The sequence below is a fragment of the Dryobates pubescens genome, chromosome 2, assembly GCF_014839835.1.
Source record: "Dryobates pubescens isolate bDryPub1 chromosome 2, bDryPub1.pri, whole genome shotgun sequence".
NCBI lineage: Eukaryota > Metazoa > Chordata > Aves > Piciformes > Picidae > Dryobates > Dryobates pubescens.
Genome location: NC_071613.1, coordinates 15,727,977 through 15,752,642, shown reverse-complemented (window position 1 = coordinate 15,752,642; position 24,666 = coordinate 15,727,977). Strand labels below are relative to the sequence as shown.

The following is a 24,666-nucleotide window of genomic DNA, read 5'->3' as shown; positions in this document are numbered from 1 at the left end:
GGTTGAGTGGTAGCTCAGGAGTAGCTGTGGGACTGTGGGCTCTGGGTGAATGGTTAGACTGGATGGCCTGAAAAATGACTTCCAACCTTAACAGTTCTATGATCTTATGACTCTAGACTCTTCCCTCCTTGTCCTCCACCTCTCTTCCTCAGCCATGTTCTCTCTTCTCTCCCTTCTCACCCCAAGAGATATACCAATCATCATGACCTACTCAGTCCTCAGTCCTTTCATCCACCCTAACCTCTGGGTAGGAACCTTCACTCCTGGAGCCATCACTGTGCAGAAAAGAATTTCATTGTTCCTTCATTTACTGTCTGAGAAAGATACCCACAGGACACATCAATATCAGCAAGGTCTGTGCTAGCACACAGAAGGAAACTGTTCTAGTCAGCACCTGCTACAACAGAGACACCTCTGAAAGACTCCCCAGGCAGGAATGAGCCCCTGTGTAGCGCAGAAGCTCCTCTTCCTTTGTCAGCTCTGGATGGGACTTCTTCTTTCCCCATGAAATTCCAGCTCAGTTATTGCACTTGTCTACATTCTTTTGCACAGGAGTCATCCAATGTAATGCTCTTAGGAGTCAGGGAGGTGGTGGAAGCCTCATCCCTGGAGGTTTTTGCAACCAGGCTGGATGTGGCTGTGAGCAACCTGCTGTAGTGTGAGGTGTCCCTGCCCATGGCAGGGGGGTTGGAACTGGCTGAGCCTTGAGGTCCCTTCCAGCCCTGACAATTCTCTGATTCTAAGCAGAAAACCACTCCAGCCCTCTGACCTACTGTAGTTAGTGCCTTACCAGTGAAGCAGCTAGAGCCATGCTGTGTTAGACCTGATGAGCCCTGGCCAAGGTTTTGAATGCCAGACAAGCATCTAGGCCTGGGCTTTCAACAGTTGCACTGAAATGGAAGTGATGAAAAGGTGGTGAAACTCCATGCAGAGGGATCTGTGCAGCCAGGAGGAGGTTGGAGGAGAATGAACCTGTATTTTGGAGGTGTGACCTTTGAGTCTTCCTCCTACTCCATGATTTCCACGCTCCTGAGCTTGGCAATGAGAAAAGCTTTACATCTCTACCATCTGGAGTCTGCACTGTGTTAACACAGCACCAAAAGCTGATCTGTGCTGCTGCAACAGAAGGTGCAGACAGATGCACCAATATGCACAGAAGAGCACGCAGGATGGAGCCAGAAATTCTGCTGAGAACAGTGTATGTGATGCACCGCAAGGTACAGTCCAACACCACAGCAGAGCAGCTCCAGCCCTCTGCTCATCCTCATGGCCCTTCTCTGGACACCTTCCAGCACCTCCAGATCCTTCCTGGAATAGGGGCTCCAGAACTGGACACAGTGCTCCAGGTGGGGTCTCCCCAGAGTGGAGCAGAGGGGGAGAATCCCCTCCCTTGCCCTGCTGGCTCTGCTTCTCTTGATGCAGCCCAGGATGGGATTTGCTCTCTGGGCTGCAAGTGCTCACTGCTGGCTCATCCCCCAGCACCCCCAAGTCCTTTTCTTCAGGGCTGCTCTCAAGGCAGCCCCTGCCCAGCCTGTATCACAAGGGACACTGTGGCTGCTTGTCTGACGCTACTGCCTTTGTCATCCATGATTACTCTTCCCTCTTTCCCCCTCTTCAATCATTTCCTTTTGTTTGAAACTCTCTGCCATCAGACTTCCAAGAGTGTGAATTCCTTCCCAAATACTGCTTGTCATGCTTCCTTTGGAAGCTCCTGTTAAGGCTGTGACACAGCTCTGAACTTCTTTTTCCCCCCCTTTTTTGAGGGTGGGGCTTAATCATCAGATTTCAGAGCTCTGCTATTAAAAGCCATCAGACAACAAATGAACCCAGACAATGAGACAAGGCTGTCACTTTGTAGGAAATCAGTGTCAAGGTGTTTTACAAGCACAACCCATTTGCAATTCCATTCCCAGAAAGAACATATCTGGGCCACTTCTTTCAGTGCAAACCATTGGCCTCCTAAGACAAGCAGCATCAAACACCAGGACCAACAGCATGTGCAGGAGATGAACTCTCAATTGAAGTTTGGGAGATAGAGTGCTCAGACTACATTTGCCAAGATTTTTGGCTCAATCACAGAATCATCACAGAATGATTTAGGTTGGAAAAAGATCATCCAGTTCCAACCCCACCACCACCTTGTGATGGGCAAGGACACCTCCCACCAGCCCAGGTCTTTGGAGACATCATTTGTAGGCTGATGAAGGAAAAACAGCTGGTGGGTTGGCTAATGGTTTTAAGATCTCTTTAATACAGCTCCCAAAATAGTCTGTGAGGAACCACATTAAATATTGTAAACCTCAGGTAGAAATCCTAATAGGTATGGTCCTTCAGAGAAGCAGGGAATAGTTTGAGCTGGAAAGGACTCAATAAATGTCTAGTTCCAACTCCCCTGCCATGGCAGGGACACCTTCCACTACATCTGGTTCTCAAGTTCCTGTCCAACTTGGCCTTGGACACCTCTAGGGAGGGAGCATCCAGAGGCTCCCTGGGCAGCCTGTTCCAGTGTCTCACCAGCCTCACTGGAAAGAATCTCTTCCTCATCTCCAGTCTAAATCTCCCCTCTTCCAGCTCAAAGCCATTATTCCTCATCCTATCACTACAAGATTTTTGGGTGAATCACAGAATCATCATAGAATGGTTTAGGTTGGAAAGGATCTTAAAGATCATCCAGTTCCAACCCCGTCCTTGTGATGGGCAAGGACACCTCCCATCAGCCCAGGATGCTCAAGGCCCTCACCTTGAAGACTTCCAGGGATGGGGCATCCACAACCTCCCTGGGCAACCTGTACCAGTGTCTCACCAGCCTTACTGGAAAGAATCTCTTCCTAATCTCCAGTCTAAATCTCCCTCTTCCAGCTCAAAGCCATTATTCCTCATCCTATCACTACAAGCCCTTGTGACGAGTCCCTCCCCAGGTTCCTTGTAGGCCCCCTTCATGTACTGGAAGGCTGCTCTAAGGTCTCCCCAGAGCCTTCTCTTCTCCAGGCTGAACAGCTCCAACTCTCTCAGCCTGTCTTCACAACAGAAGGGTTTCTGCCACTGTCCAGAGCCCATCACAGGACTTTGCACAGCAAGATGAAACAGCTCTGGGAGAAGACCCAGGTCAATTGTCACCACTCGTGTCACAGTTTGAGGCCCCAGACTTCCTGCTCCAGCAAATTGCTCTCCACACCACCAGCCCACATCTAGCAGACTCTGTGCACCTTCTTCACTCCAAACAATGTTGTTTATTTATCTGGCAAACATTCCTGACCCTCACACTTCCTTTGCCCACGGCTTTGCACCACAGCTGAATTTAGATCAGCTGCCTGCCACCATCGATGAGTCCAACTAACCACTGCTGTCCCCCTGGACTTGCCTGCTGGCTGCAAGGCAGTCTCTTTGGGCCAGAAGCTGATGTTTTTATTCATGGCCATTTCCTCTTCCCACAGCTTCCTGCAGGCACATTGTAATTCTGACTTCTGCTGCTGCACCTCCGGCGGCATCACAGCTCAAAGTGAAGCTCTGGGGGGGTGCTCGTGCAGGAAAAGCCCCCCTGGAATCAGAACACAGCTCCACAGAGGTTGATGCAATGAAGCCACCCTTCTCCTGGAAGGTGACTTGCCCCTCCCTGTGTGAAAGGTGTGCCCAGTGCTGGCTGTGCCTGTATTTCACTCCCCAGAACAGTGCCAGCATGCCACCTGTTGTCAGGAGCATCAGATTTGTTATCTGCAGACAGAGAACTGGCTCACTGCCAATGGAAGCAAGTTCTGCTTCTCTGAGCACTGAATCACAGGAGGGGTAGGGGTAAGAGACCAACTCCCCCTGCCAGAGCAGGGTCACCCAGAGTAAATCACACAGGAACACATCCAGGTGGGGTTTGGAAGGAGACTCCACAACCTCTCCTGGCAGCCTGCTCCAGTGCTCTGCCACCCTCAAAGGGAAGAAGTTTTCCCTTGTATGTTTTTTCTCATGGAACCTCCTGTGTTCCAGCTTGTGACCATCACCCCTTGTCCTGCCACTGGACAGCACTGAGAAGAGCCTGGCTCCATCCTCTTGCTGCTCTCCTTTCAGATCTTGATCAGCACAAATGAGATTCTCTCCCAAGCCTCCTCTTCTCCTGGCTAAACAACCCCAACTCTCTCTGCTTTTCCTTGGGAGGTGGATGTTCCAGCCCTTGATGTTCATCCAGCCAGGTGCAGTCCCAGGCTCTAATGAATCAGTGCTCTTTCCTGACAGCCCCAGCTGAGCAGCTCTCACCCGACCTTAACCACCCCCAGGAGTTTCCCATTTCACTTTAATTACAGCAGAGCAATGGCCCAGAATTGCTTGCTGAGCTAAGGGTCTGCAGGGCAAGAGACCCATCCCTGACCACACAGACTGCTGTGCTTGCATCAGTGTCTCCATGCTCAGCTCTGCTCTGAACATCTCAATTACACCACAGGAGGCTCCACCTCAACATGAGGAGGAACTTCTGCACTGTGAGGGTTACAGAGCCCTGGAGCAGGCTGCCCAGAGAGGTTGTGGAGACTTTCCAGCCCCATCTGGATGTGTTCCTGTGTGACCTGTGCTGGATTCTGTGGTCCTGCTCTGGCAGAGGGGTTGGACTGGATGATCTCTGGAGGTCCCTTCCAACCCCTAACATTCTGTGAGCCTGAAATCTCCTGACCATACTCTCACACCCCTATGGGTGCCTGCATGCATCCTAGGACTTGTTTTACCCCAGGACTGTCTGAATCAAGAGCTCTGTGTCACTGTTCACCTCACCAGTGTGACTTCCAAATGCAATGTGGAAACCGGAGATACTCAAGATGTGAGCCCTGAGGCAGGTTTCCTTTTCCATGCCCTCTCCAGGCAGAGAATCACAGCATGCATCTGGTTGGAAGGGACCCTCAAAGATCATGTTGTTCAGCCTCCCTTGCAGTGAGCAGGGACACCTCCAACTAGATCAGGCTGCCCAAGGCCACACCAAGTCTGCTTTCAGATGTCACCAGGGACCTTTCAAGGTACCAGGAAGGGACCTTTCAAGAACAAGCCATAGAAAAGGCATGAGTCTGGAGGCACCCCTATTCTCTCCACTAGTAATAGAGGATGCCTGGGGCAAGGCTGGAGCATCCATCACCAGAGCAGGTGTGGGATTAGCATTTTAGCATCAGTCACATCATTTGGGCTGTGGACCACCTCTGTTGCAGGAATGAAGTGTCCCTTTAGACTCCCCACCCTAATGAGATGGAGCTGTCTAAGCACAATCATTACAGGCAGTTTCCCAGACAGTAGAATCTTAGAATGGTTTGGGTTGGAAAGGATCTTAAAGATCATTCCAACCCCCCTGCCATGGCCAGGGACACCTTCCACTGGAGCAGGTTGTTCAAGGCTCTTCCCAAGCAGCAGCAATTCTCTGTGCCCCACTTTACCCTTGCTAAAGGGCTCATTTGTGGCCCAAGTGAGCTGGAAAAGACTTCATATTCTCCTCCCCTCAGTTCAGTACCCCTCTTGAAAAGCAGGGCTAAGTGCTCACCAGCAGCAGAGCGCTGACATTCTCACATTCTACACTTTATGGCTCCCTGGATACTGCCCAAAGCAGCACTGACAGCAGGGGCCCTACAGGAAGCATTCCTGCCACCATGCATCCAACATTGTGCATGGATAGAAACCCACCCCCAGGCAAAGTCCCTCTGCTGAACTGCTAGTGCTGTCCCCATGCCATGGCACAAGTGACTGTCCCAGACGAACTACCACCTGGAGCTGGCTCGATCTTTGGGGACACTGCAGAATCTGCTGCCAGGGAACAGTGTTAGGGAGTGAGCAGTGTGATCTGCAAGCAAACAGATCTCTCCATTTCAGTGACCCCCAGTATGTGCCTGACCACTGACATTACCAGTGGTGGGCTGAAGATGAGCCAGCAGTGTGTGCCCAGGTGTGAGAGGGCCAACAGCATCCCGGGCTGGATCAGGAATAGTGCGGCCAGAAGGACCGGGGAAGGGTGTCCTCAAGGTCACACCTTGGGGATTAGGTTCAGTTTTGGTGCCCTCCCTCCAAGAAAGACACTGAGGTGCTGGAGCAGGTCCAGAGAAGGGCAACAAAGCTGGTGAAGGGTCTGGAGAGCAGGGCTGGTGAGGAGCAGCTGAGGGAACTGGGATATTGAGTTTGGAGAAGAGGAGGCTGAGGAGAGACCTCATTGCTCTCTGCAGCTCCCTGGAAGAAGGTTGGAGCCATATGGGCATGGGTCTTTTTTTCCCCTAGTAACAAGTGACAGGACAAAAGGCCTAGAGTTGCACCAGGGGAGGTTTAGGTTGGAGATTAGAAGAAACTTCTTGACTGAAAGGGTTCTCAAACACTGGCTGAATCCCCATCCCTGGAGGTGTTTCCAAGCTGCAGAGATGTGGTGCTGAGGGACACAGTTTAGCATCAGACTTGGCAGAGTTAGAGAATGGTTGCACTTGATGATCTTAAAGCTCTTGCCCAGCCAAAACAATCCTACAATGCTACTATTTTAAGAGGTACTATAGAACTAGTGAGTAAAAATGACTTCCTTTAGGTCTATTACCATGCAAACTTAGAAAGGACTTTATTGACTGGTAGTTACAAACTCACCCCTTTGGGTACAGCATATGGCAGTGACAGAACAGGCATTTTCATTCAGGGTATAGAAGCCAAACTGCAGTGGCAATAACTGTGGTTTATCTTCCTTGCAATGCACCATAAAAGATTCAGCTCTTAGAGCTAAACTTTGGGAGAGGCAGCAGTCATCAAAAGTCAGCACAGAGCCTTCCCAAACATTCATTTCAAAGCTGCTGATACTTCAAGACCTGCTTTTGTGTCTGCCTGTTTGTTTTGAGATGATTTATTTGTCTCCATTCTGATGATCCTGCAGTGAAATGGGGATGGAGATTGCCCAGAGTTTCTCTGGAAGGTTGCTCATTGTGATGGTCAGATGGATGCCCTCTGCTGCATGTGGGTCAGAGTGAGGTTTGGGAGTTCATTGTTCTCCATGGGGACACATCAAAGTGTCATAGAGTCACAGAATTGTCAGGGCTGGAAGGGACCTCAAGGACCATCCAGTTCCAAGCCCCCTGCCATGGGCAGGGACACCTCACACTACAGCAGGTTGCTCACAGCCACATCCAGCCTGGCTGAAAACACCTCCAGGGATGAGGCTTCCAGCACCTCCCTGGGCAACCTGTGCCAGCCTCTCACCACCCTCATGGGGAAGAACTTCTTCCTAACATCCAATCTGAATCCACCCATTTCTAGTTTTACTCCATTCTCTCCAGTCCTATCATTACCTGACACCCTGAAAATCCCTCACCTGCCCCTTTTTCCCCCTTTTTCCCCTCAAACCCACAGCACCTGGGCTCTGTTGAGTCTCCTCCCACCCCAGCTGTGGCCACTTGGCCCTCCCCACCCACTGCCCTATTTAATCGGCCCCAGGAAGGGCAGCAGCCCTAAGCTGAGCCCTTCGGGGCTGGAGGATCCTCCTCTGATCACAGGTGAGTGCCACTGGTGCACACTGGGTGATGGTGGTGGTGACACCAAAGGCCGGGGGGCCTGCTGGCCCCCCGGCTGTTAGGGCTCTCATTGACAACTACTCCAATCCCCTCCACTGGTGCTGGCTGGGGCTGAGCTCCTCTGGGTAGTATCTTGGCTGGCTGAGGGTCTTGCCCCTGGCTCTGGGATGGATGGTGGTGGAGGAGCTGGGCAGGCAGGGGGGAGGAGGGTGCAGGGGGAGCAGGAGCTGGGCAGGCAGGGGGGAGGAGGGTGCAGGGGGAGCAGGAGCTGGGCAGGCAGGGGGGAGGAGGGTGCAGGGGGAGCAGGAGCTGGGCAGGCAGGGGGGAGGAGGGTGCAGGGGGAGCAGGAGCTGGGCAGGCAGGGGGGAGGAGGGTGCAGGGGGAGCAGGAGCTGGGCAGGCAGGGGGGAGGAGGGTGCAGGGGGAGCAGGAGCTGGGCAGGCAGGGGGGAGGAGGGTGCAGGGGGAGCAGGAGCTGGGCAGGCAGGGGGGAGGAGGGTGCAGGGGGAGCAGGAGCTGGGCAGGCAGGGGGAAGGAGGGTGCAGGGGGAGCAGGAGCTGGGCAGGCAGCGGGGAGGAGGGTGCAGGGGGAGCAGGAGCTGGGCAGGCAGGGGGGAGGAGGGTGCAGGGGGAGCAGGAGCTGGGCAGGCAGGGGGGAGGAGGGTGCAGGGGGAGCAGGGGCTGGGCAGGCAGGGGGAAGGAGGGTGCAGGGGGAGCAGGAGCTGCTTTGGGAAGGTGAAGTGGGGAGGGGGAGGGGACGACAAAGGCCTGGTGGGTCCCCAGTTGGGTAGAAAGGCTTTCTGGAGGGACAACTTACTGAAGGGGGGAAAAGGAACATTGAGGTCATGTTGAGCTTACAAAGAATTCTTTGCCTTTGCTGCTGCCTCTCCAGCACTTTCTGCCTTCCTGTCTGCTGACCAGTTGAGATCCAACTGCTAACCTGACTGTTTGAGAACCAGCTGAAAGTTCCATTTGAAATAACCTTTTCTGTTTTGTCTGTAGGTATCACTTTACTCTGAGAGGCTCTTCTCTTATGCTCTCCAAACCACAGCAGTTCAGAGAATCCTCTGACATGGAAGTCATAGAACTGTCAGGGTTGAGGTTGGGACCTCAAAGCTGCAAAAATGGTGGTGGTGGAGCAGGAACTGTTTGTGCAGGGTGGAGGGAGCAGGAGGTGCTCTGGGGAGATGGAGGTGGGTGGAGGTGGGAAGGAGCAGGAGCTGCTCTGGGGAAATGAAGGTGAGTGGCAGGAGGGGTTAAACTAGATGAGCTTTAGAGGCCACCTCCAGCTCTGGGGATTATTGGGGAATGAATTCTGCCATGTTCAGGGAAAGGGAAGAGTTGTCTGCAGCCATCTGATTTAAACCTTCCCAAATGCATTTTTTCACTTTTATGAAGCAGGCCTCTCCTCAGACCCTGCCAGCAGAGCCCAGATCTCCCATTTGCAAAGCTAAGGTATTGCTACCAATAAAAACAAAGAGACTGCAATTACTAAGGAATTACACTGAGATGAAGGGGGGGGGGGAGGGAGGGAGGGAGGGAGGGGTAGGGGGGGAAGACTGAATTTATTACTCTGTAAATGTGCACAGAATAAAATGCAGCAATACAAAAGCAAAGGAAAGTTCTCTCTCTTTCTAATGATGTAGCCAGGAACAAACTGAGCTCAGACCATAACCTGAGGCTGTAAGTCAGCAGCATCTCTCCAAGCACACAGGTCATGTACAGATCATAGAATGGTTTGGGTTGTAGGGGACCTGAAAGATCATCCAGTTCCAATGCCCCTGCTGTGGGGAGGGACACCTTCCACCAGTCCAGGGTGCTCAAAGCCCTGTCCAGCCTGGCCTTGAACAGCTCCAGGGAGGGGGCATCCACAACCTCCCTGGGCAACCTCTTCCAGTGTCCTTCACTGTAAAGTATTTCTTCCTAATCTCCAGTCTAAATCCCCCCTCTTCCAGTCCAAAGCCATCCCTCCCTTCATCCTATCACTACCAGCCCTTGCCTAAAGTCCCTCCCCAGCTTTCTCATAGGCCTCTTTCAAGTGCTGCAAAGCTTCTCTAAGGTCTCCCCAGAGCACTTTCTTCTGCAGGCTGAACAACCCCAACTCTCTCAGCCTACCCCCCAGAGGGGAGGTGCTGCAATCCTCTGATCACCTTTGTGATGAGCCCTCCTCTGGACCTGCTCCAACAGTTCCAAGTCCTTCTTGTGCTGGGAACCCCAGAACTGGACACAGTACTCCAGGTGGGGTCTCACAAGAGCCAAGTAGATGGGGAGGGATATCAGAGCAGTTCAGCAAGTGGCACAACACAAAGAGATCAGAAACAACCAGGCATGAAATGAGGGTACCAGGCTGGGAAAGATCCCATGGGAGAGCTGTTTAACTTTATGCTCTACAGCCGGTAGGCTTCATCCAAACCCTGCTAATGCTCTTTGCACTGATGTACCCTGCCTTTGGCAGACACAAAACCCTTGGCTTTGCCTATTAAGTCTAATTCACAGAATGGTAGGGGTTGGAAGGGACCTCTGGAGATCATTGAGTCCAACACTTCTGCTAGAGCAGGAGCACCCAGAGTAAATCACACAGGAACACAGCCAGTTGGGTTTGGAATGCCTGCAGTGAAGGAGACTCCACAACCCCTCTGGGCAGCCTGGTCCAGTGGGAAGGGCAAAAGCTCTTCCTTATGTTTACATGGAACCTTGGTTCCAGTTAGTCCTCATTGCCCCTTGTCCTGCCACTGGACACCACTGAGAAGAGTCTGGCTCCATCCTTCTGACACTCACCCTTTAGTTACTGATAATATTAGCAAGATCTCTCCTCAGTCTCCCCTTCTCCAGGCTAAACAGCCCCAGCTCTCTCAGTCTCTCTTCATAAGGTAGATGCTCCAGTCCCCTCTGCATCTTAGTGGCCCTCCACTGGACTCTCTCCAGTAGTTCCCTGTCTCTTTTGAACTGGGGAGCCCAGAAATGGGTTCAGTATTGCAGCTGATGCCTCATGAGGGCAGAGTAGAACAGGAGAAGACCCTCCCTTGACCTGCTGGACACCCTATTCTTAATGCACCCCAGAATGCCCCTGGCCTTTTGGACAAGGCTATCAATCCCCCAAACACTTCCAACAGCATAACAGGGCCCCTCCAGCTTCAGGAGGCCAAAGCAACCATTTATCACTGCATTTATGCCTGTGGGCACCGAGTGCTGAGCAGTAATGTGAACCAAGCAGTGGTACACTCCCACACAGTACAGCTTAGGCCATTTCCAGATTAATAACAGCAGCTTTCAACACTGTGTGGGTTGGTTTAATACAACAGTTCTAAAGGACTGTAGAAATTATATATATATAGATGGGTGGGGTTTTTTGAAGAGCATCTAAAAGCTGGGAGATGTTTAAATGACAGTTCCTAAAAGTCATCTCTAAATCTCAAGCTCTCTGCAAGCTTCATCTGGCTGCTGGAGAAACAGGAGACAAGTGTTTCTCCCAAATGAGGATGGCTTCATGGTTAGCAGTGGCACTGACAGGGCTTCCAGGATAAAGATAGAAGAGAATAGAATAGAATAGACCAGACCAAACCAAACCAGGTTGGAAGAGACCTTCAAGATCATCGTGTCCAACCCATCACCCAACACCATCTAATCAACTAACCCATGGCACCAAGCACCCTATCAAGTCCCCTCCCGAACACCTCCAGTGATGGTGACTCCACCACCTCCCCAGGCAGCCCATTCTAATGGGCAATCACTCTCTCTGTGTAGATCTTCTTCCTCACCTCCAGCCTAAACCTCCCCTGGTGCAGCCTGAGACTCTCTCCTCTTGTTCTGGTGCTGCTTGCCTGGGAGAAGAGACCAACCTCTGCCTGTCTACAACCTCCCTTCAGGGAGTTGTAGAGAGCAAGAAGGTCTCCCCTGAGCCTCCTCTTCTCCAGGCTAAGCAACCCCAGCTCCCTCAGCCTCTCCTATCAGGGCTGTGCTCCAGAGCCCTCCCCAGCTTTGTTGCCCTTCTCTTGACATGTTCAAGTGTCTCAGTGTCCTTCTTAAACTGAGGGGCCCAGAACTGGTGGAAAATGATGGAGAGTGGCTTGGCCAGCTCATCTGACAGCTCTCTCAGCACCCTAGGATGGATCCCATCTGGTCCCATGGACTAGGTGGTGTTTCACACAGCCCTCCCCTCAACTCTTCAGACACCACAAGTGCAGAACCAACAGGTTCACCTTATGTGAGCCACACTTTCTTGTTCTTTATTCCCCACTCAAGTCCTGAAGGGTGTCCAGGGAAGAGCAAGGAGACTGGCGAGGGGTTTGGAGGGCATGGCATGCAAGGAGCAGCTGAGGGGACCGGGCTTGTTTAGTCTGGGGAAGAGAAGGCTAATGGGAGATCTTATTGCCCTCTACAACTACCTGAAAGGAGGTTGGAGCGAGGCTGGGGTTGGTCTCTTTCCCAAGCAATAGGACAACAGGAAATGAGCTGAAGTTGTGCTAGGGGAAGTTTAGGCTGGATATTAGGAAAAGTTTCTTTCCTGCAGGAGTGGTCAGGCACTGGAACAGGCTGCCCAGGGAGGTGGTGGAGTCACCATCCCTGGAGCTGTTCAAGAGGGGGGTAGATTTGCTGCTTCATTATATAGCTCAGTGGTAAGGGTAGTTGGATTAGGGTTAGACTCAATGATCTCAAAGGTCTTTTCCAGCCTTAATGACTCTGTGATTTCTCTCCATTACAGCTCTGGTGTGTTGAAAGAACAATCTCTTCTCTATTAAGCTGATTATCTGCTGTTAAAGGGAAAAAGAAGCTGAATGCAGGGAAAATGCTTTTCCACCTTTCAGGGGGAGCAGCAAGAAAGGAATGAGAGTTGCAGTGAAACAGCTCCTGTGGCATTTTCGGCAGGTAATTAACCCGTGACTGATTCCTCACTTTTGTTGCTGTAGAACTGACTGGAGCACCCTTTGCAGGGATGGATTTCAGCAGGTAACACTTGTATGGCTTTTCTGGCCTCTGCCTGAACTGCAGGGAGATGCAGGGTGGGTGGAAAGGGAAGGGGGACTTCATTTGCTGCCTTGAGCCTGGGCACCCACAAGTATCCCTCACAGGAGAGGGGCAGCACATAGCTATGGCCCTGCCTAGGGTGTTGATGTGCTTGATTTAGATCAGATTCAGCACACAACCATTCTCTGCTCTCTGCAGAAGAACACCTTCAACACCTTCCTCCTAGCCCAGGGGTGCATTTTGCACACATTAAGGTTGCCACCACTATGAAATCATAGCTCAGCCTCCTCTCAAAACAGTTCATGGTTGCTCCTCACAGGTAAGAACTGGCAGCGGTGCCAAAAGGGGACACGGCACAGCAGAGGCATCTTAGGGCTCTCAGATCCTAATCTCAGCAGTGCTGAGTACCTGGGCACCTGCCAGATGGAGAAGCTGCGAGTAGTTGTGAATGGGATTCTCCAGCACAGCACTGGAGAGCAGAGCTTTGTCTTCCCCCCTCCTGGCAGCCCTGCAGCACACACTGCATTGCAGACGCAGGCTCACGTTGCAACACCGATCCACCTCCCCCTGCCCTGCGCTTGCCTCCACACAGCTTCTGCCAAGATGAAGACAGAATCACAGAAAGCACTGGGCTGGAAGGGACCCCCAAAAGTCATCTTGTCCAAACCCCCCAGTAGTGAGCAGGGACATCTGTAACTAGATCAGGTTGCTCAGGACCCCATCAAGCATGACCTTGAATGTCTCCAGGGACGGGGCCTCCCCCACCTCTCTGGGCAACCTGTTCCAGCATTTCACTGCCCTCATTGTGAAGAGCTTCTTCCAAATGTCCAACCTAAACCTACCCTGCTCCAGTCTAAAACCACTGCCCCTCATCCTCTCATTACATGCCCCTCTAAATAGTGTCCCCCTAGCACTCCTGTAGGCCCTCTTCAAATACTGGAAGGCTGCTACAAGGTCTGCCCAGAGCCTTCACTTCCCCAGGCTGAACAGCTCTAACTCTTTCTATCTGTCATAAAATCAATAAGGTTGGAAAAAGACCTCAAAGATCATCAAGTCCAACCTGTCACCCAACACCTCCTGACAACTAAACCATGGCACCAAGTGCCACATCCAATCCCCTCTTGAACACCTCCAGGGATGGCGACTCCACCACCTCCCTGGGCAGCTCATTCCAGTGGCCAATCTCTCTTGCTGGGAAAAACTTTCTCCTCACCTCCATCCTAAACCTCCCCTGGCACAGCTTGAGACTGTGTCCTCTTGTTCTGGAGCTGGTTGCCTGGGAAAAGACACCAATCCCCTCCTGGCTACAATAAGGTCTCCCCTGAGCCTCCTCTTCTCCAGGCTAAGCAACCCCAGCTCCCTCAGCCTCTCCTCACAGGGCTGTGCTCCAGACCCTTCCCCAGCCTCGTTGCCCTTCTCTGGACAGTGTCTCAATGTCCTTCTTAAACTGAGGAGCCCAGAACTGGACACAGGACTCAAGGTGTGGCCTAACCAGTGCTGAGTCCAGGGCACAATGACTTCCCTGCTCCTGCTGGCCACACTATTCCTGATACAGGCCAGGATGCCGTTGGCCTTCTTGGCCACCTGGGCATACTGATGGCTCATGTTCAGCTGCTGTCAACCAGCACCCCCAGGTCCCTTTCTGCCTGGCTGCTCTCCAGCCACTCTGACCCCAGCCTGTAGCACTGCATGGGGTGGTTGTGGCTGAGAGGCAAAAAAGCCTCTTCTTGGCACATCCTTCATTAATGCAAAGGGAACTACATTGGCTGCCCTGGAAATAAAAAGACTAAAGGCAAAAAGGCCCAACTCTTGACACTGGTAAATGTGCCTCAATTAAAACTTTGGAAAGCATGATTTGAACACACTCCACTCATCCTCCAAGTCCCTGCAAAAAGTTAATGAGATCAGTTTTTCTTCCAGTCCCCCACTGATCCATGAAGTGCAAAAGGGGAGTCAGAAATGAAAATGAAAGGTTGGAGTCGCAGAGCTAGATGCTGATTAGATTTACAGGAGTGTCATTGCAACACATCCTCCTGCACACCCCACTGGCATTACTTCAGGAAGCCATGGTGGAGACTGCTGGGTTGTGCTGTGTGGCAGAAGCTCTGCCTTGAATGTCAGGAACAAAACATGATGCTCAAGAGCTGTACCTGATGCAGGAAATCAGGAGCAAAGAGTGATGCTGAAAAGCTCTACCTCATGCAGCAAATCAGGAGCAAAAAGTGATGCTGAAGAGCTCTACCTGATGCAGTAAATCAGGGGCAAAAAGTGATGCTGAAAAGTTCTACCTGATGCAGGAAATCAGGGGCAGAAAGTGATGCTGAAGAGCTCTACCTGGTGCAGGAAATGAGGAGCAAAGAGTGATGCTCAAGAGCTCTACCTGATGTAGCAAATCAGGAGCAAAGAGTGATGCTCAAGAGCTCTACCTGATGCAGCAAATCAGGGGCAAAAAGTGATGCTGAAGAGCTCTACCTGATGCAGGAAATGAGGAGCAAAAAGTGATGCTGAAGAGCTCTACCTGATGCACCAAATCAGGAGTAAAAAGTGATGCTGAAGAGCTCTACCTGGTGCAGGAAATCAGGGGCAAAAAGTGATGCTGAAGAGCTCCACCTCATGCACCAAAACAGGAGCAAAAAGTGATGCTGAAGAGCTCTACCTGATGCAGCAAATCAGGGGCAGAAAGTGATGCTGAAGAGCTCTACCTGATGCACCAAATCAGGAGTAAAAAGTGATGCTGAAGAGCTCTACCTGGTGCAGGAAATCAGGGGCAAAAAGTGATGCTGAAGAGCTCCACCTCATGCACCAAAACAGGAGCAAAAAGTGATGCTGAAGAGCTCTACCTGATGCAGGAAATCAGGGGCAGAAAGTGATGCTGAAGAACTTCACCTCATTCATCAGATGTAATGAAGATCAGTCTTCAGGTACTGTGGGTTTTGCTGCTTCAGTAGGAAAGGGGAATATGAGCACATCTTGGCTTTAAGGCTAATAAAAGCTGGGTTTGAATGTTTGGGTCTTGTTACTGTTTGAATCCAAACAAGCTGGGCGTGCTCCTGTGCAGCCTGATGTGGGTGACTCTGCTTTAGCACGGGGAGCTGGGAAGACGTTCAGATGTTCTGTGAAACAGGACCAAAACCCCCAGGGTCTGTAGCCACTGGGGACAGCTCTGCTCTGCGTGAGGTTTGCACTTGCCTTTGGCATCTGGGCAGAGGCGCTGCGACAGCAGCTGCTCAAGATGCTCGGCGGGTGCCCGGACCAAGCAGCCCGGGCTCCAGCGCCGTGAATTACCTTCTGGTGCCCTCTAGTGCCAACAGCTACGGAAGGTGGTCTTACAGCTCTGGCACTCAGCCCTCCCCCCACCCGGCTCTGTGCACCTCACCAACCTCTCTGGCTTCATTAGTCATCTTCTCCCCTCACACCAAACCCCACCAAAGGGCTGCTAGTGCTGTCCCAAGGCACCTGTTTCACAATCATAAAATCATTTAAGATCACAGAGGCCAACCATTCTCTAACTCTGCCAGGGGCTGGTGTTAAACCATGTCCCTCAGCACCACATCTCTGACTCTTAAACACCTCTGTGGATGGGGATTCAACCACCTCTGTGAGGAGACTCTTCCACTCTTTGAGAACCCTTTCAGCCCAGAAGTTTCTTCTGATCTCCAACCTAAATCTCCCCTGGAGCAGCCTGAGGCAAGGAAAGAAGCTGTGCTTTAGAAAGATCCCCCCCAGATCCCTCAGCCTGGCACCCTCTTGACTCAGATCAAAAGGCTGTGAGCTCACCAAGAAGCAAAGAGAGGAGAGATGGAGGTCCTGTAGTAAGCTCTGTTCTGAAGCATCATGTGGCAGGATGACAAACAGACTGCTGCAACACACAAGAGATGTGTTTAGCTCTGGTGACAAGGGTTCCAACCACCCCTTTCTTGTATGATGAATTCAACTCTAGGCTCACAAAAACACTACCCCCCCTGCCAGAATCTCTCAGTGGGGTCAGAACTGCAGAGTACAACTCTTGAGGAGAAAGGGAGGGCTGATGATGCTTGATTCAGTCCCTGCCTGAGCCACAGTTCAAGGACAAACCTCTGTGACAGCTTAAAAAGAAAGTGGAGGAGGAAAGGTTATAAACCTCCCAGTAGGGCTTCTCTCATTCTCTCTCTCACTGTTTTCCACAGGCTTTGGGGTCTGATTCAGGTGGTCTGCACAAGCAGGTCTGATGTTAGATGTGACTCACCATGCTTGCCCCATTCCTTCATGCAGGGACATTTCAACTGAAGGTTTACCTCATCCCTCCCTACAAGAAATCCAGGTTCTTCTGCAGCACCCACACTGTCCTGCACCAGCACTCTCCTTCAGGTTATAAGATGCTTTTGCTCAGGAAGGAGGAGTGTTCATTGCTGGGGCAAGTGACAGGCAACCTTTCTGCCCACCTGACACCACTGAGGCCCAGAACTCTCAGGGGAAAGTAAAAAGGAAGGAAGGGAAAGAAAGAGAAAGAAAGAAAGAATGAATGACAGAGAGAAAGAATGAAAGACAGAAAGAAAGAAAGAAAGAAAGAAAGACAGAAAGAAAGAAAGAAAGAAAAAAGAAAGAAAGAAAGAAAGAAAGAAAGAAAGAAAGAAAGAAAGAAAGAAGGAAAGAAAGAAAGAAAGAAAGAAAGAAAGAAAGAAAGAAAGAAAGAAAGAAGGGAGGAAAGAAGGAAGGAAAGAAGGAAAGAAGGAAGGAAAGAAGGAAAGAAAGAAAGAAAGAAAGAGAGAAAAAGAGAAAGAGAAAGAGAGAAAGAAAGAAAAAAGAGGAAGGAAGGAAGGAGGAAAGAAAGGAAGGAAGGAGGAAAGGAAGAAAGAAATAAAAAAAGAGGAAGGAAGGAAGGCAGGCAGGCAGGCAGGAAGGAAGAAAGAAAGGAAGGAGGAAAGGAAGAAAGAAAGAAAGAAAGAAAGAAAATAGAAGGTGAAACAAGACACTGGCCCCAACTTCTCTGCCAGGCTTCTCAGCACACAGCCACCCATCTAAGCCCAGAACTCCATCCCCAGGGCTCACTGCCCCCTTCTCAGGGGCTGTTTCCCCAGGAGTCTTGCCGCACAGGCTGCAGGTCACAGGGCTGTTCTCACCCCCACCCCACTGCTCGCTGCTACATCACACATCTGCCTGTGCCGCTGGCACAGCCCCCGAGGGCCAGGAAGCAGAAGTCCCTTGTCTGATGCAGAAGTGGTGCTGCTATCACCAAGCTAGAGCTTTGCGGTCGGGCTTCAAGGAACGTGGTCATCAGCAGGAGACAAAGGCCGCATCAGAGCTGCGATGATTCATGGGGTTTTAGGGTGACGTTTTCTCCTCTCCTGCCGGCCAATAAGAGCACCCCAAGAGGCAGATCTGGCCCAGCAGGAAGCAGGGGGGGTCACTCCTCTCACTGGCTCACTCCTGAGGTGGTGGAGATGGCAGGCAGCTTCACCTGCAGCTTCACTGCTCTTTGCTGCTTAGCACTCTGGAGCGTCACCAGGACTTCAGGTGGTAAGAGTGGAAAAGCATTTTGGCTTCCTTTGGGCTTTAGGTGTTGTGAGTGTGGGAGGCTGCTGGCAAGAAACAGCCCTTCTCCAGCTGCAGGGTTCAGACTGCAGCTGCAAATCCAACCACTGTCCTGTGAGGGGCAGCTGAGGGAACCAGGGATGGTTAGTCTGGAGTAGAGGAGGCTGAGGGGAGACCTCATTGCTCTCCAGAACTCCCTGAAAGGAGGTTGAAGTGAGGTGGGGCTTGGTCTCTTCTCTCTCTAGCATTAGGTCATAGAATGAGAGGAAATGGTCTGAAACTGTGCCAGGGAAGGTTTAGGTTGGGTATCAGGAAAAATTTCTTTATGGCAAGATTGGTCAGAGACTGGGAAGGCTGCTCAGGGAGGTGGTGGAGTCACCATCCTGGGAGGTGTTCAAAAAGGTGGGGCTATGGCACTCTGGGATATGGTTCAATGGCCATGGTGGTGTTGGGTTGACAGCTGGACTTAGAGGTCTTTTCCAACTGAAACAATTCTATGTCTCCCCTTCGAGTGGACCCTGTTGTCCAGGGGCATCATCTGAGGACATTGAAGTCAGCTTCTGGGTCTACTCTATTTTGCCAGTGTTTGAACTCTGTATGACCTTGATCATTACATGTAAAGACCATGGGTACAATCTGACTGCTAAGTACAGATCATGGAATCATAGAACAGTTTGGGTTGGAAAGGAACTTAAAGATCACTTAGTTCCAACCCCCCTGCCTTGGGCAGGGACACCTTCCACTACACCAGGTTGCTCAAGCCCTGTACAACCTTTAATTGAACAGTTCCAGGGAGGGGGCATCTATGACCTCCCTGGGCAACCTGTTCCAGTGTCTCACCACCCTCACTGGGAAGAGTTTCTTCCTAACCTCCAGTCTACATCTCCCCGCTTCCCTCTTGTCCTATCACTACAAGCCCTTGGAAGAAGTCCCTCCCCAGCTTTCTTATAGGCCCCCTTCAGGCACTGGACATTTGAGTGCCAGTGAGTTGACTTCAACACAACATGACTGTCTGCTTCCCTTCCTTTCTCTGCTGAGCAAAGCAAGCCCTGGCTGCAGCTGCCTGCCAAGGCTGGAGAATGGAAGCTACAGGCAGGAGCGTTTTCTCTCGGCAGCTTTTAGCTCTGTGCCAGTCTTGCTGTGGCTCCCACACGGAGCAAAGTGCTCAGGGATGGCATTGGGTTAGCCAAGCAGCTTTTTATTTCAGCTGTGGTTTCCTTTGGGGGTTGCAGAGGCATGCAGGAACTCTGTGGTGGCTGAACTGTGAAGATAAGGTCCAGGCTTGCTTCTGAGCGTGGGGAGGAGGTTCTGAAAGCACCTCATGCTAAAGGAAAGCAACCTGATGCAATCTACCTATATACCTCACTGCAGGCTGCCAGACAGCATCCCCAGGGCTGCTCTCTCCCCCTGCAGGAACTGGGCCCCCAGATTATTCCTCACTGAGCAAAGCAACAAAGTCTCTGCATCTCTGCAGGAGCAGCCCTTGCTTGCTTCCTAACAGGCAGAGAATCACTTCAGTTGGAGAAGACCTTAAAGGTCACCAAGTCCAACCATTACCTAGACCATGCTAGACCATGTCCCTCAGCACCACAGTTCTGCCTCTTTTCAACACCTCCAGGGATGGGGATTCAACCACCTCCCTGGGGAGCCTGTTCCAGTCTTTGAGAAACCTTTCAGTGCAGAATTCTTTCCAGTGAGGGTGGTGAGACACTGGAACAGGCTGCCCAGGGAGGCTGTGGATGCCCCTTCCCTGAAAGTGTTCAAGGCCAGGTTGGACAGGGCCTCCAGCCACCTGCTGTAGTGGAAGGTCTCCCTGCCCATGGCAGGGGGATTCTACCTAGATGATCTTCAAGGTCCCTTCCAAATCAACCCATTCTATGGTTCCCCCTGAGTCTCCATTTCCTACACACCTTGTTCCTGTACTTCACAGCTGTGACAACAAAATGTTCCTTGGCAGCTGGGTCAGAGAAAGAGCAGTTCAGCACCCAAAGCAGCCTGTTCTGTAGGATGGTGGGGAGCCAGTCCAAGTTCTGCCCCAGGCCCTTTCCCCACCCAGCTGGAGAACAGGGACACCACGTTCTCTGCCAGCCTGTTTAAAGATCTTTCCCTCAATTTTATCCCCACCTAAATCTCCCTAAAATAAAACTCTGGAGATGCCATCAGAGGATCAAGAGAGGGTGAGAAAGACTTAAAGCCTGCAAGAAAGCCTTGGCATGCCAGGCAAGAGCAGCAGGGCTCTGCCAGCCAGTGTTTGATTTGTTATCAGAATTATTCTGTGCTCTCCACAGCATGAGCAAGCTTTACAACCATGCTCAAACTCAGGCCTTCTATCAGCTGGGAATTGTGCCACAGAATTGGTTTGGTTGGAAAAGACCTGTAAGATCATCAAGTCCAACCATCAACCTAAGACCACCATGGCCATTAAACCACATCCCAGAGGGGTGGTGGAGTCTCCATCTGTGGAGACATTCAAACCCCCCCTGGACGTGTTCCTGTGTGACCTTCTCTAGGTGAACCTGGCTTGGCAGGGGGTTGGACTCTCTAACTCCAGAGCTCCATTCCAAGCCCTACCATTCTGTGAAGCTGTGAATTCCTGGGTTTTTGGCCCCCAGGAAGGACAGGTTCTAAATATTCCCAAGCCCTCATTTGTCCTCCCATCACAGAGTAAGCACACCACCATCCAGGGGACACATCAAGCCTCTCAGGAGCTTTGTTGTTCCTGCAGTGCATTGCAGCAGTTCAGTCTGTGAGTGTTTGGAACCACAGAACTGTTTCAGTTGGCAAAGACTTCTGAGTCCAACTGACAGCCTAAGGCCACCCTGGCCATTAAACCATGTCCCCAGATGCCACCTCCACAGGTTTCTTCAACACCTCCAGAGACAGTGGCTCCACCACCTTCCTAGGCAGCCTTGTTCCAATGCCTGCCCACTCTTTGGAGACATTCTAAATAATATTTCATTGTGCTTTGGCTTCTTCAAAGTCAATTTGAGGTCTTCTATCACTCCTTGCAGCATCTTGGTACATCATTCTCCAGGATCGTTTCACCATTTGAAACACAGAGAGGAAAAGGGATGAGAGCATAGCGAGGAAGCAAGGAGGTTTAGCATTTGTTCAGGGGGCTGAGGCTTCCACCACTTCAGGCACCTGAGATGTGTTGTACTCACCTTTTTGTGTCGTTTCAGCTGCATCTGTCCCCCCACCTCATTCAACCATGAAGCCTGGCTCCCCTGTCCCGATGGGCACCGACAACCCCGGTGTCCGCAGGGCAGCTCGCTTGGGAGTTTACAGATACAACAACAGCTCCAACGACCTCTTTCTCTTCAAGGAATCCCAAATTAAAACAGCCATGGTACAGGTAAGAAAAGCCCAGACTTCTGATGGTCCTCCAAACCATTTAGCAATTGGCCCTTCCTGCAGGGTCCCCACGACATGAGAGCCTCGATCCCCCTCAGGATTGCTGTGCGTGCCCAAAGATAACCAGCACCCGTCCCTCTGTCCCAACCCACTGCTCTGCACTGGGGCAATTCTGGGCCCCTCAGTTAAGGAAGGAGGTTGACTTGCTGGGGCATGTCCAGAGAAGGGCAACAAAGTTGGTGAGGGGTTTGGAACACAGCCCTATGAGGAGAGGCTGAGGCAGCTGGGGTTGCTTAGCCTGCAGAAGAGGAGGCTCAGGGGAGACCTTATTGCTCTCTACAACTACCTGAAGGGAGGTTGTAGCCAGGTGGATCTTGGTCTCTTCTCCCAGGCAGCCAGCACCAGAACAAGAGGACACATTCTCAGGCTGCACCAGGGGAGGTTTAGGCTGGAGGTTAGGAAGAAGTTCTACACAGAGAGAGTGATTGCCCATTGGAATGTGCTGCCCAGGGAGGTGGTGGAGTCACCATCACTGGAGGTGTTCGGGAGGAGACTTGATGGGGTGCTTGGTGCCATGGGTTAGTTGATTAGGTGGTGTTGGATGATAGGTTGGATGCAATGATCTTGAAGGTCTCTTCCAACCTGGTTTATTCATATTCTATTCTATTCTATTCTATTCTATTCTACTCCTTCATTTCAGTGGGAAGACACCTTTCAGATCATCAAGTCCAACCAGTACCTAACTCTACCAAGTCTGGTGTGAAACCGTGTCCCTCAGCACCATGTCCCTCTGCATCTTTTAAACACCCCCAGGGATGAGGATTCCAACACCTCTTTGGGGAGTCTGTTCCAGCCTTTGAGAATCCTTTCAGTGCAGAAGTTCCTTCTAATCTCCAACCTAAACCTCCCCTGCTGCAACTTGAGGCTATTCCTCCTGTCCCATCACTTGTTAATAGAGAGAAGAGACCAACCTCCACCTCACTCCAACCTCCTTTCAGGGAGCTGTAGAGAGCAGTGAGGTCTTCCTTCGCTTTCCTCTTCTCTACACTAAACAACCCCAGGTCCCTCAGCTGCTCCTCCCCAGCCCTGTTCTCCACACCCTTCACCAGCTTTGCTGCACTTCTCTGGACACACTCCAGCACCTCAATGTCTTTCTTGTAGTGAGAGCCCCAAAACTGACCCCAGGATTCAAGCTGTGGCCTCACCAGTGCCGAGTGCAGGGCAGCAATCCCTTCCCTCCTCCTTCTGGCCACACCGTTCCTGATCCAGGTCAGGATGCTGTTGGCCTTGGCCACCTGGGCACACTGCTGGCTCATGTTCAGCTGGCTTTACAACACACATACCCCCCCACACACACCCCCAACAGGTCTTTCTCTGTCAGGCCACTTCTCAGCAACTCTGCCCCAAGCCTGGAGCATTCACGGGGTCTTTCTGACCCGGGTGCAGGCCGCAGCACTTCAATCCACAGCACCACACACAAGTCACAGCTGTAGCACTGGATTGTTTTTTTTTTTAGCCAAAATGTTGGCAACCCTTTCCCCTGGCCCTGCTTTAAAGGGGGCCACTGCTTCCTCCAGGTTGTCAGAGGGCTGAGGTACATGCTCCACGTGGACATTGGCCGCACTGTGTGCAAGAAGAGGGAGCGCTCCAACCTGGACAGCTGCCACTTCCAGAAGAAGAAGAACCTCCAACAGGTATGTGTCCAACTCCTTTGGGGTACCCAGGAACTACAGGTGATTCTTGGCCATCTCTAGGTCACCCTTCAGAGCAGCTCTGCCATGCCCCCACAGATGTGCAAGCCTCTTCTGCACAGTCAGCCGGGGTGAGGCAGGGTGTGAGCAGCGCTGCACCTCTCGTGCACCCAAGGCCAGCTTCTTTCTGCAAGGAGGTGAACCATCCACAGCCACCTACCCCCCACTCCTGGGTAAAACCTGCACAAACAGAGCAGGTGCTAAATGGAGAGAGCTCCTGGGTGAGGGGAATACTTAATCATGGAATGGGTTGGGTTGGAAGGGATCTTAAAGACCATCTAGTTCCAACTCCCCTGCCATGGACAGGGACACCTTCCACTAGCTCAGGTTGCTCAAGGCCCTGTCCAACCTGGCCTTGAACACCTCCAGGGAGAGGGCATCCACAGCCTCCCTGGGCAACCTGTTCCAGTGTCTCACCACCCTCACTGCAAAGAATTTCTTCCTAACATCCAGCCTAAAGCTCCCTTCCTCTGACTTATGTCCATCCAGTACTCCAGGTGAGCTTTCCCACTCAGATGTGGCTACGTAGCAAACAGCATCTTTTCCTAGGACCAAGGGGGCAGACAACAAGATGTTGTTCTCTCCTGCCCCAGCATGGACCTAAATGCTGAGCCCAAACCAGCAGCCACCTAATCTTCATCACTAATCCCCCTTTTATTTGCAGATGCTGAGATGCTATTTTGAGGTCTGGATAACACCTTGGTTACACACAGCTCGTGTTCCTGTTGCTCTCTGTTACTGATTCACCTTGCCCCATGGGAACCTGACTCACATGAGATCTACCATCATGAGTTTTCCCTTGCTTGGACTGTTGAGGCCAAAACTGAAGTGAGGAAGAGCTGCACAGGATCTCCCCAGAGCTCTCCTCTCAGAGCTCATGGCTGCTCTTCTCCCTGAGAAAGATGCTCCAAAGTGACAAAGCTCTGCCTTGCCTGAATTTCTTGCTGTCCAGCTGTGTATCTGTGTTTTTCCCCCAAACTAAAGTGCAGATGAGGCCAATGCTGTCATTCATTCTGTGGAGGCTGAGTGCCCAAAGCAGTGTGAACACACCTAGGAAGCAGTGGTGGACTCGTGTTACTCAGTGATGAATCTTCAGGCAGCTATGACATGAACAAGGCTAAAGCACAGCACATGGAGCTGCAACACTGAGGAGAGCTTCACAGCACAGGGGTAGCTTGCCTGAGGATATACACTCCCAAGTCTTAAAGAGTCTCCAGTGCTAGAGAAAAGGTTAGCCATCAGTGTCAGCAACGTGGGAGGTCAAGTTGTTCTTTCTTCAAGATCATGTTGTCAGCTCAGATCTGTCATAGAATCATACAATGGCTTAGGTTGAAGGCACCTTAAGCATCACCTAGTTCCAACCCCCCTGCCATGGGCAGGGACACCTGCCACCAGCCCAGGTTGCTCAAGGCCTCATCCAGCCTGGCCTTGAACACCTCCAGGGAGGGGGCATCCACAGCCTCCCTGGGCAACCTGTTCCAGTGTCTCACCACCCTCACTGGAAAGGATTTCTTCCTGATCTCCAGTCTAAATCGCTCCTCTTCCAGCTTCAATCCATTCCCCCTCATCCTATCACTACAAGCCCTTGTCAGAAGTCC

The 24,666-nt window shown here is 51.6% G+C and overlaps 1 protein-coding gene across 1 annotated transcript; it reads left to right on the top strand.

Moving 5' to 3' along the window:
* The first annotated feature begins 1,169 nt into the window (after positions 1–1,169).
* Positions 1,170–24,201, top strand: CST7 (cystatin F). Its single transcript, XM_054169025.1, has 5 exons — positions 1,170–1,217; positions 20,576–20,627; positions 21,113–21,318; positions 22,895–23,011; positions 23,733–24,201. Exons 1-5 carry the CDS (start codon positions 1,170–1,172, stop codon positions 23,808–23,810), a joined length of 501 nt encoding a protein of 166 aa, XP_054025000.1. The 3' UTR covers positions 23,811–24,201.
* The last annotated feature ends 465 nt before the right edge of the window (positions 24,202–24,666 follow it).